This window comes from Nesoenas mayeri, assembly GCF_963082525.1.
Source record: "Nesoenas mayeri genome assembly, chromosome: 3".
Classification (NCBI taxonomy): Eukaryota; Metazoa; Chordata; class Aves; order Columbiformes; family Columbidae; genus Nesoenas; species Nesoenas mayeri.
The window spans coordinates 36127269-36139761 of record NC_137544.1 but is presented as its reverse complement, the minus strand read 5'-3'; the positions used below and the strand labels follow the sequence as shown (position 1 = coordinate 36139761).

Genomic DNA, 12493 nt, shown 5'->3' with positions numbered 1-12493 from the left:
AAAGTATAAATAACTTAGCCTCCTTGTATATTAAGTGTACAGACACATCATCAACCATAATTTAGAATTGGTTTTAGATTAAATCATTTTTACAAATAGTTATTTAATTTAACAGGTTTGTCCTTTGGTTCAATGAAGTCATCTATTGTTTATATTGGAGCTATAGCTTGTGGAAAGAGCAGCTTTAACCACATTCGCTGAACTCTGAGAGCCACGGCTGAGCCTCTGCCACCTTTTATATTGGATTCTTCGGCATGGCCTTGATTCAGCGAAACACTGAAACCAGGGCTAACACAGTCATCTCCTTCAAGGGCTTTGCAGTGTTTGTAGCCAGAAATGCAGAGAGCATTTAGTTAGATCGTAAGTGATCAAGTCGAGTTAATCCAGTGCCTTGGTAGCAACACTGAGTGGTGCTCTGAGTAAGAGGCTTTTCCTTTCCCAGTTTTGATCTCCATGGATGGCCCATTAACATGTATTTATAGAAGCAGCCTGGGAAATCAGAGGTGGTCATGGGCATGCTCTGGAAAGCACCTGTTCCTCTTCAAAAGCAGGCTTATTTTGTCTGTTGCTGAGACAGTTGCATTTTGATGTCAATCTCATACATGATGGAGGGTGATTACTACTGATAAATGGCCTCGACACTGATGGAAAAAGCTTCTTTTTGAAAGAAATGCAACCTTGCAGGAAGTCTGGTCCAGTTTTTCAAAATCTTGTGAGAATTCTTATAATTTTTTCCTGGCTTTGAAATACAAAGTTTTCTCTTCCTTCACTGATATGCCATGAATATTATGTTTTCCATCAAGAAAAAGGACATTAGGGATGGGTTCCATGACCTGATGGATGACTGTGTTTGTTTGCTAGTATTTATATCATGGAATTATTAAATAGATTTATTTCATTATTTGAGTGTCTTAAACCTTGCTTTTAAGCACACAGTTTTCTAATGTTACTCTGACCTGTGTAGGCATTTTAGCAATTGATTGGTATCAATTCCTTAATGACCAGTGGAGAAATACTGTTCTCTGATGCACAGTGAATCAAATGTGCTTATCTGAAAACATTGTGATCAATTACTTCTGCTGAAGAGGTAATTGTTTAATCTGTAGTCTTGTCTGAGTAGTTGTTTTCAAGTTTCACTCATCTCTGCTTTCAGAATTAATTGGTTGAATTTCAGATAACATTTGCTGATTTTATTTTTTTTAAGAAATCCAAATTTCCCTGAATTTTCCATTATTATCAGCTAAACAGCTTTGAAAATACCACTTCATTATTAAAAACATCTTTTAAGTACTACTATAGGAATTTTACTTTCCTAGCTGTATTTCTTTGACTGGTTATGAGAATGTTACAGTCATATCATGCTCTAAATGTCTCCTTCATGCAACCTGTTCCTTAAAGAAATAATTGAAAAGGGCAAGTGGGGAGATAGTCTTAGCCTTTCATCTTTATTTCTTACTTGTTTTGCAGCCTTTCATCTTTATTTCTTACTTGTTTTGAATGCTCCATTCTGACAGTTTAGCACATAGTACACATTAGTAGTTATTTCATATCAATAGCCAAGTATCCTCCCCCTTGAGTAGAATTTTACTCCGTTCACTTTCTGTACTACTTTAGTTCGGTTCTGAAATGTATGCCAGAAATATATTAAACAGTTTGGTTATCATTCATCATAGGTGGTTCTACCTTTCTGAAAATGAAAGTCATATGAAGGTTTTAATTGTATCTTTTACCCTTAAGTCTGTTTATTATATTTTCATGTATGAAACTAATGTATATCTTGTGGATGGAACAGAAAGGGAGAGTTTGATGTGTCATTTCAATCTGCAGAGGCTGCAGTTGCTTAAAACTAGGAAGAGCTTTGACTCTTGCTCTTACTGGGGATGAGTTTTGTTATCATCAACTCTTCTTCCTGCCCCAGAACTTCAAAGGTTTTCTTTTCTGTTGTCCTGAACCCACAAAATTGAGTGCACATGAGTAAAAGCACTAGTCTCTCAGTTTGGCTGACTCATTAGGGAGTATGGTAGGCTGTGAAGAACATGTTTACTTTGTTTATATTATTGCTAGATATAAATGTCATATTATTGAGTTTATGCTAATATTGTCTCAGGTAAACATCACTTGATTACCCGTTATATGTGTTGCTAAGCTCCAACAGCAGCTTTTCTCTGCGAAGTAACTAATATGGATTTCTCATCACTGCTTGGACCGTGATTTTCAGGAAACATGAAACTTCCCCCCAAAAAAATTAAAATAGGCTAAGAGGTTTAAAATTTCTGGGGAGGAGAGGGATAAAGAGGTAGAAATTCAGAAGGATGGAGTGACAGACAGGATGCTTAAAATTATTTGGGCTTTCCTGTTGGTGACATCAGTGGCAGGCAAAACTGGATGATGATGATTTACAGAGGTGGATTTAATGTCTTGTGAAAACATTCGCTCTGACATGTCCTTTTCTTAACTTAGAGAATACTTCTAGTTTGGACCATTTTACTGAGTATGTTTTACTACATCTATTGTTTTACAGCCTGATTTCTAAAGCTGACTCACATTTCCCTTAAATGTCGTGAAGGTCAATACCTAGTGGTGAGATTTTATCTGTTGTAAAGTCAGTCTGAAGTAGATGCAGTCTTGCACCCGGAATGACTTTTAGGGAATCTGTGTAGAATTTATTTATGTTATTTGATACTGAGAGTCATAGTTATTTTTGTCAGACTGGGAAGTTCAGAATCTCAGGGCTTCTTTGCAATGTAGAAAAGTCGAATGTTTGCAGAAGGAAGAACATAAAATAGCATTATTTCTTTTGTTAACCTCACCTTCCAGCTGATCTGTTTTACCTCCTTCTTATTGCCTTCAGTCAGCATAACAAGTTGTGCAGTGCTCTCTGGGAGTTACACTGGCTCTTGCCTTTATTCATAAAAGGAGCAGGCTTGGCCCAGCCTGCTCTCTCTCAAGGAAGGCTTAGAAACAAGAATTAATTGCTGAGTAAAAGGGAGCAGGGGAGGAGAGCACATGGATGCAAAGTCCTGCTTACATCTAAAGTTACCATTTGCACATCTGAGTCCTACTGGTTTATTTCCCCGTATTCTTCTTCAGCCCTCCCAGAAACTCCTTCTGACAGTTTGCCTTATCTTAATGTCAGATCCATTATTTAATTAAGATCAGGAGAGCAAAACACAGTTTGTGTTAACGTGGCTGAGGAGCTCTCAGCCAGCTCTGGCTGTTGGCATTTGGGATTGATTTGGGAGGAAGCACTGATGGGCCCAGCAGTCCTCCATGGGTGCTCATGCTCTGGAGAAGCACCATCAGCCAGTCTGCCCCTTTCGGTAAACAGAAAGCAAACAGTTACCTCTCCTGCCCTGCAAATGAGACAACTCACCTTATACAGAAAGGTTTTGTGAAACCTAGGTAAAAAACCAGAGTTTTTTGTGTTCTGTTTTGATTTTGGAGATGTTTTTGTTCTTCCTCTACAATGAAGATTGTGGAAAAATACCACAAGAGTAATAGAGATAAAGAAGAACAAAGAGATATGATTTAATAAAGCAATGACTTCCCACAACCACTTGTGTTAAATGCTGTAAAAGGACAAATCATAAAGACTTATTCCTAACATGAGTGCTCCTGGAGCAGTAAGTGCTAAGGCATGCGAGGTTTGTTTGTAATAAGTGAAAACACTGAAATTGTTTCAGGAAATATTAATAACTGAGCCATTAATAAACAGGAATTGTAATATAATTAGGCTAGATGTCTTTATGCAAACAATCTTTCCCCCAAATAAACCAACAGCCACAGAAAAATTCCTAGTGCAGTGTCAGGACTGTAAGAGTTGGACTTCAAAATGAGGAGGCAGCTCCAAAAAATCCTCAAGTCAAAACACAAGAACAGAATCAGGGTACTGAAGTAAACTGTCATGTTTTGAATACTGCTCGGAGTTCTGAAAAGTTTCTTTTCAGAGAAGGTGTTGATCTGTGGAAACACCTTGCCAAGACCCAGAACCTTAGCATATCACCTTCAGTCTCCAGACTCTCGAGCTGTGTTTGAAGGTGCCTGCACAGTGCTTTGTTTAGACTTGCTGATTTCTGAAAAATCGAAAGCCCCAGTTTTGCTGGCTTCACCTGAATTTGCCTGTGTCACCACAAAGGATTGAAAAAACCATCAATTTGAAAATCACACCTGACCTCCTGTCTTCTCAGAAGTGGAAGAACATTTTTCTTACTGGAAACAAAATAAAAAGTGGAGGCATTATGTTCTATGTAGAATATATATAAAAACACTCTAGGAGGGGAAATTGCCAGTGGCAGATGAGATTTGGTTCAGAAATACTCAAACTTTGAATTAGAAATATAAGCAGGTTGCTCTAATGTATGATAGGTTTTCCTTTCGCATTATGTATCTTTATGTAAGATTGGTCGTACAGATAAAGTACTTTAAATGCACCCTGTATTTCTGGTAAAACACAGTTATCTGTGACTTTTACAGGGAAAATGTGAAGAGAATTTTTTATCTATCTTTTATTCTATCTTCTTCTATCTATCTATTCTTCTATCTATCTTTTATTCTAATATTTATTTGAAATTTGAGTTTTAGATATATTTTAAGAGAATTAAAAAGTTGTGGGGTTTTTGTTTGTTTGTTTTTTAACTGTATAGTCTTGCTGATACGTGGGAAAATGACATTGGAGTTCACCCTTTGAAGTTTCCATCGGAAACGTGTTTGGAATTACTGCTGATACTGGGTTTGAGTACCAGCTCTCTGCCACCTTCACTTCGACGCATGAACTCTTTTCAGGTAAGGAACAGCAGCTATTTCAGTATAAAGGTGTTACTTCTAGGAAAAAGAAAACTCACTGGGGCCTATAAACCCTTTCAGAGTAAAGGTTTATCTTCTGTAGTTGCATGACTCTCTATTATATTAAATATAGCAATGGAGAACTTGTAGTGCTTAGTTTCTTTCAATTGTATTAAACGTAGACCAAGGCAGGGAATATCATTGGATTTCTAAACAGTGAATCACTGTTTAAATTAAATTAGATATTTAAAGAAATTTCATCAAGCTTAGGCTGGAGTAGCTAGAATAATGATATCAAATCTTCTTGGCTTCAGAAAAAAAAAAAAATCCTCAACTAAAAATAAAGATTTCCAGTGGTGAAAACCTGTGAAATTAGGAGTGAAGCATTCACAGTTTCTTCCAGTGTTGTGGACAGTGTTCTGTACGTTGCTGCTGAAGTTGTCAGCAGTCACAGAAATTTTCCTAAGGAAACATTGTTGCAGGCGTGTTAAATTGTGATTTGTATTTATCATATGTCAGAAGACATATTATTTTTTACAAATGAAATACCCAGACATCTCACTTCACGACGATATGCATATCAACTCAACCTTTTTATGATGCTTCTGTCTTCCCTTGCAAATCTAAAGTAACCAGCTGCTGAGCAGTAAGCATACCTGAATATGTGTTTGTTTTGACAGCTACAGAAGAATCATCATTATAGGGGGACTGAGTGTCCTAAACAGTTTATAGGATGAAATCCGGTAGCTTCTATTTGTCCATACTCACAGTTTGTAGTTAAGGCACATTTAATTAGCGTTCCTGAATTATGTTTACTGAAAAATAATCTTATTGTAGAATATTTGAGCCAAAAGAACATGGTCATAAACCAAAATCAAGTAAATTATTTTAATAGAGCTACACTGATGTACAACTACTGAAAGCATTTCTACATGTTAGGAAATAAGTATGCACTTGCTTTGTCTCCTCCCTTTGCATCTTGCATACTTGGAAACACAAGGAGATCTGTGTGCAGTGGACTCTTGGGTATGGCAGCAGCCATTGATCGTTTCAACATGGTATTTTAATACCCAAGGTCAGAATTGTTATTGGGTTGTACATTTAGAGGCCATAGAATTGAAGAATCTCCTGGATGCTGGCAGATTGAGATAATAAAAATTACAAGTTTGCAGGACTGGCCAGTACTAGTTATCCATGCAGTGGAATAGTCCATGTTTCCTATTAGGAAGCGAATGGAGGAGGATGTATTTCTTCTCCAGTAATCTGTGATAAAGTCTTCTCTGCTTTACCCCTGATGGTTTAAATGGGAGCCTCTCCTTGAATGCTGAGGCTGTATGACCTGTCTTGTTTCTGTGTGTACTCAATCCCTGGTTGTGCACTTAGGATTTCCTTTTATTTGTGTACCTGGGTAGAGAAGTGATAACTGATGGTCAACTGGTGCAGATACAAATCAGTAAACTCAGGAATGGTTTTTACCTCAGTGCACAAAACACCAAACTCCGTGATTGCGTTTATTGCTCCTGGGTCATTTTAGCTTGGTGAGGCTCTCTCTGGAAATGAACCATCTCTCTAGAGGCCCACCATGCGTGGCCTGGAAGCCAGTCAGGGGTAGGGTTATGTCAGCTGTGGGGCATGAAGGCCGCATGCATCCCATGGAGACCGTCTGACCACAGCCTTTCAAACTCAAATTTTGGTGGAACCACTGAAAGCAAACGTCACGGTGCTTTGCTGAGCTGGAGTACTGTGAGGGACAGTGGTGTCCAGCACTGGCTGGCACAAGGTCTTAGTCTGCCCGCCTGTGCGCCAAGGTAGGTGAGGTGACAATGACCAGTCATGTTTGTGAACATGATTTCAGGCTAAAGATCATAGAATCATTTTCATTGGAAAAAGACCTTTAGGATCGAGTCCAACTGTTAACCTGGCACTGCCAAGCCCACTGCTAAACCGTGCCCCTAAGAACCTCATCTGTGCATCTTTTAAACACCTCCAGGGATGGTGACTCCACCACTTCCCTGGGCAGCCTGTTCCAATGCCTGGCAACCCCTTCCTTGAATAATTTTTTTCCTAATATCCAATCTAAACCTCCCCTGCTGCAACAGTACATTTTGAGCTGTTTGCCAGTGTTTGTGCCCTCACAGCAACAAGAAAGGCAAAAATTCAAAGTCTTCAAAAAGCCCAAGTTCTGAAGCCTGCTCTGATAAGATAATGTTATATCTTACCAAGTGAGAGGAAAGAAAAATAGCTATTTTGATAAACTTTTGGCTCCAAATTTAACTCCCCTTGACAGACAGTCAGTATCACCAAGTGTTTGTCCTGGAGGGCAAACACCATCCAGGAAAATATTGTTTTATTTATTTTTATCCTTGTGAATCTTGTTTGGATCTCAGTTTGGGAATCCATAAAGCAGAAACAAAGTTTGTGTGAGCTTTTCACTGTTGCTTTACAATGGGCTGTCAGCCTTATCAGGTTTTTCTGGCTTGCTTCTTTCTACTCTTGTTCACTTTCTCTACAGCAAATAATAGACTTGTATGTCATAGTTTTTGTGTATTTTTCTTGGAAAAAGTTGGCAAGATCTGCATAGAGTTGAATATTAAATTGTGCAATTGCCTGAGTATAACATCCCTCTGCATCCAAAATACTGAGGACTGAGCCAAACAGGGAATAATAAAAGGGCACTAATTGAAAACTGGCATTTCGTGTGTCTTAACAGAGCAATGGCAAAATGACAAAAACTAGTTTTGTTTTCTTTTGTAGTAAACCTACAGTGGTCTAGAAAAAAAAAAATCTATGTCACAATAATCCTTGTATTTGAAGTGAAAAGAATCACAGTGTTTCTTGTTATCCACACGTAGCAGTCTTGTTCTACAGGAGGCCAGGCTCTCCCAGCTGAATGCCAGGGGAGTTAGAAGGGGAACAACCCCAGAAAATGATGGAGTTTTATCCTTTCGTAAGTGTTCCCACTGTTGGACTTGCAGTGTGCAGTGAAATGGACCACCACTTTCCACTGGCACATTTTTTTATGCTCTGGAACAGTATTTTAAAATTAATCTAACAGGCAGCTGTAGAAGTAGTGATCTAAATTATAGTTTAACTCCTTAGATCGTTATCTATATAGCTTTAAAACATCCAATTGTTTGTAATTAGGTAGACAAAAATTATGTCAGCCATACCCCTCTGTATTGTTTGAGAATGTATTTACTCTGTCTCTCTGTTATATTACAACATTGCAGTGTTTACAAGCCAAAATTTCAGTTGGTATACGTATGCATTAGTTGATGTTTAAGTTGTAAAAAGCACACGAAGGAAATATGCTTAGTTGCTAATCATCTCTGTAATAAACTCTGTTCTGCTTTGTGCTCTAGAAGGGCTCTTTGGGACTGGCTTAGCAGACTCCGTATCTGTGCTGAGACATAAATTACATTTTATTTTCCAACAGTGTGCTACTGCTTAGTAACATAGTGTTTGAAATCACTTTTCAATTCCGTTTTGACCCTGTGAACATCTTTCAGTGTGATTTATGTTGCTGGAACACCATCGGATTGTTACAAAGCTCTCTGCTGGCTTTAAGGGGTTCGGTGCTCACTGCAGCCAGCTTTAAGCACCCCAGGCTGTTGATCCTAGGTGCTAGGTTGTCTTTGGGTCATTTCTCATTTTACCTGCACGGTTAAACTGACATTGTTCTGATGGACTGTAGAGAGTTAAATCTTAGCAAGCCTGAGCCTGAAAGCTCTTGAAGTACCAAAGCTGGGTAGACAAATTCTTGCTGGTTGATGTCTGCCTCCAGGATTACTGCATAACATGGATTTGCAGCCCTGACTTTCACCTTCCCAGGCTTGTAATCCCTCACCTCTCCTAAGGATGTCTTGGATCAAGGGAATAGGATTGACTGAGGTACCTAATATTTATCCTGGAACAATGCAGAAAGCAGTAAGAAGGGAGAGAGGAGTTGGCTACTAGAAAAGATTGAAAAATTTCTTAGCTTGCTTTTGCTCCGAGCATTGTTTTGCCCGTCTGTTACCCTCTACAGAAATCTGTGCTACCTTATTACGTCCTGCATCTCTCTGGCTCTATACCCACCTCAGCTGTCAGCCCTTTGCTTTAGGAGCACTTGGGCTTGACTTCGTATATTATTCTTAATACTTGCAAGCGCTTGTATCCAGCACCCACTTGAGTTATCGTGTACTTTATCACTGAACCGTTCAGCTGCTACTTCTCAGCGTGGTCCGAGAGGATGTGTTGGTACTTTAGACCCTACAATACAGAACAGTTAACACAGGGAGATGCTTTAAAGTGACAAGTAATCTCTGCTGTGTTTTGCTAACCTTTCTCTTCTTTCTCTGAATTTGAGCGCAGTGAACAGAAAATGTCCTGGATATTGAATTCTTATGATGATATATGGGTCTCTTCAGCACATTCTCTCTCTCACAGCTGTTATTGTGGGAAAGCAGGGATTTTACTTTCCATATCAAGGCGCCCATCATAAGGCCACAGACTGTAAAAAGAGTTCTCAGAGTTAAACAGATCATGGTTTTATTTTAACTTTTACAGTTGCATGAAACTGAAAGAAGATTGTCATTATGAACTCCGATCAGTTTCAAAATTGTGTTTGAAATAGCCCTTGATATTCTTCGGTGCTGCTCCCGGTGCCACTGTTAGCTTATCAGCACACTATCCAGTTAAGAGAAGTAGAGCCAGCGTTTAAGAAAAAAACAAAAGGTGTTCTTTCTGTTGTTGCAATAAGCATTCCTAGAGGTGTTTGAAGGAAAAACTCATTTGTAGTTACCTTCCTAAAAAAAAAAGTTTTTCATAGAGCAGCCTGTCAATTTCTCAAGCATTTAAAGTGTTTTGATCAAGTGCAGAAAATATCCTCAAAGTGACTGCTTTATAGATATGAAGTAGCAAGGTGCTCAGGAAACATAAGAATGAATAAATACAGTATTCATTATAGTTTAATGGCTCTAGTATATGCGTATCAAAAGTACTCAAAAGATTCATGGAAGGGAGAATACAAAATCACTGCTGTTTCTCAGGTCTACACATGATCTGAACTAAAGTGTGCCTTGATGTTGTGGTTTTTAATATTGATACTTTTATGTGTGTATATATATAAAGCACTTTCAAACTTGTTTATCTAAAAAAGAAGTTAGCTGAAGATAGATGACACTTGCAGATGCACCTCTGTTTTCTGACAATCCTTTTTGAAGCAAACAGCTGAGTACAATTTAGAAAAACCTGTTAAGCTCAGCTCCTTCTTTTGCTCCCTTCTGGGCATTTGTAGCTGGAGAATTTGCACAAATTGTTTGAAGTTGGACTCCACTCCTTTAGAGCAGAGTCAAACTGCAGCAAAGACAGGATAAGGAGCTACTCTGGCTCAAAACGATTTGGGAAATAGTGATATAAGAAATGAAAACATTGAGGAATGGCTTTAAAAATATTGTGTATTTTATTAAAGTATCCTAGAAAGGAAAAAATAAATAAGTCCATTTATGCAGTAAAATAGCTTACTATCTTTTTAAAGATTTTTTAAAAATTTGTATTACTTTCTGAGGCTCTCCCACAAAATGAATTCTAGATTTAAATATATATATTTTGTAATATTTTACAGACAACGTTGAGTTGCTAAATACTGTAATTTTATTTTTTTTTTTACAATTATAGGCCTTGTAATATTTCCCTGAAGTCTGCAGACTGCTTGGGTCTTAGAAACTTCTGAATGAACATTGATGGTAATATGGAGAAACCACTGCAAATACATTGCAGTCTCTGTTGAAATGCAGTCATTTTTGTTTCCCTTGGCTGACTTGTTTTACAAAATGTAAACTACAGTGAGGAACCCAAGTGTAGTTAGTGTCGGCCTCTTTTGGTTGTTTTGATTTTTGCAGATTAGGATAAAAGTGCCTCTTATGTACTTTTTCTAGTTTTGACTAATTTGGATAGTTTACCAGGATGACATAGGATGGATTAATTTTCTGGTTTATTGGGATAATTATGTGGAAGTTTTAAAGTTTGATTTCAAACAAGTTATTTTAAATAGCAAATAAGTATCCAAGCCTTATGTAGTGCTTGAAAAGCAGATGTAGTTTTTTGTACAAATATGAATACAAATATTTCATTGACTTTAAAATAAAAGAAGTTATAATGTGTATATGATGAGGTTTTGTGTTTGCCTGCATTTACTAAAAGTCATAATAAATCTGTTGAAACACTGCAGAATGACTAGGAAAGAAGTTATAAAATTATATTGAGCAAATACTGACAAGAGAAAGTGATATTAAGAGAGTTAGTATTTCAGAGACAAATCTGAATGCTGCTTTGCAGAATGATAGAGATTTCTAGGTTCAATTAAGATGTTATTGTCTTGTTTTTCTTGTCTGCTACAGAATTATCCTTCATTAAGTTAGTTTTTATGATGCCACCCCGGTCATCTTATTCAGTGTTCACTGTAAGCTTTCTTTTAAAAGTATCTCTGAAGTGTTCAGTTGTATTTCTTGAGCAGGGAGACTATCAACTCCTTTCAACATTAGCTTCAAGACTTGAAGCTGAAATGAAACATTTTTTTTTCTTGACCTATAGTTAGTATTTCGAAGTCTTTATTGAACCTTTGTTGTACCAAAAGTGTTCCATGTTACTGATTTTGCATACGCTTTATTGAGACATGTCTCCTAGCTGAGAACTGTACATGCAGGAGTGTATTGAGCACTGTCCTGTACCTCCTTATGTGTCCCATATATGGATCATACATATCTGCAGCACAGACTCCCGTGTCTAGACGATGGTTTTGTGATACCTGGTGCTGCTTTGGAGATGCTGATGGGAAGGTATTGACTCGCTTATCTAATATGTGGCAGGGCTACATTTCCTCTAATGAAAAGGAGCTGCCCGTTTATATTGGCCTGAAACAGAACAAAATCAATTGCATTTAAATCTAAACTGAATCTCTGAATGGGAATAATGCAGGCTGAGCTTATTTGTGGAAGCACAGCATTTCATGCTTACTTCAGTGCTCAGTGATGCAGAGTCAGGATCTTGACAGCAGTGGCCATAGACTGAGATTCAAAATTTGTCATCAGTTTCTCAGAAGAGCTAAATGCTTCTTTTCCTCCAAGACAGTTCTCCAATAGAGAAGAAATTAGACAGCGTGAACCTAGGCATATTCTAAACGTAATTAGATTTAATTACAAAAACCCCACGAGCTCCTAGTGAGAAGCAGCGTCTATGTAGCACACAGGCAAGTGCCAACTCTGGGAAATACACTCCATGAGATGGAAGATCTGCTGGAGGGATCAACTCATTTTCATGCAGTTCCCTCTGCCTAGAATGCAGAAACAGCCACCTGTAACATCAGCATCTGGTAATACATTTCATAGCAGTTTTTGTAGAAAAACGTGCTCAAATATCTCATTTACCATTTAGATGTGAATGTACAATTGATTGTAGAAATCCAGTTTAGATAGTCTGATATAGCCCATGTTATCAACTGCTTGAAAGGGGCGAAGACAGAACTAATTAGGTATAAAAACGCCTGATTGATGCCACTCATTTTATTTCCTGTTTGCTTCTATTGTGAATGTTCTGCTTTTCCCAAGTCATTTTGAAATCTAAGAGCATAGCCGTTACATCCTAATTATCCAGTACTTGTGTCCACAGTGTGCTATTAAACACAAACCAAAAGTGTGTGTTCTTTATCAACAGGCACCACACTGGGAGTGTG

At 37.9% G+C, this 12493-nt stretch overlaps 1 protein-coding gene across 2 annotated transcripts in view; it reads left to right on the top strand.

Annotated features, from left to right (window-relative positions):
• Positions 1-10612, top strand: part of UBE3D (ubiquitin protein ligase E3D) — a gene marked incomplete at its 5' end in the record, with an annotated part of 53080 nt that extends 42468 nt beyond the window's left edge. Inside the window, 2 exons of one of the 2 annotated variants that reach the window (XM_080342309.1) lie at positions 4644-4782; positions 10441-10612. In XM_080342309.1, the coding sequence (XP_080198435.1) occupies positions 4644-4782; positions 10441-10449 (148 nt within the window). In that variant the 3' untranslated portion in view covers positions 10450-10612. Of the gene's footprint in view, positions 1-4643; positions 5363-10440 lie in introns of those variants that run through there. The other variant, XM_080342308.1, reaches the window with a different exon arrangement.
• Between the last annotated feature and the right edge of the window lie 1881 nt (positions 10613-12493).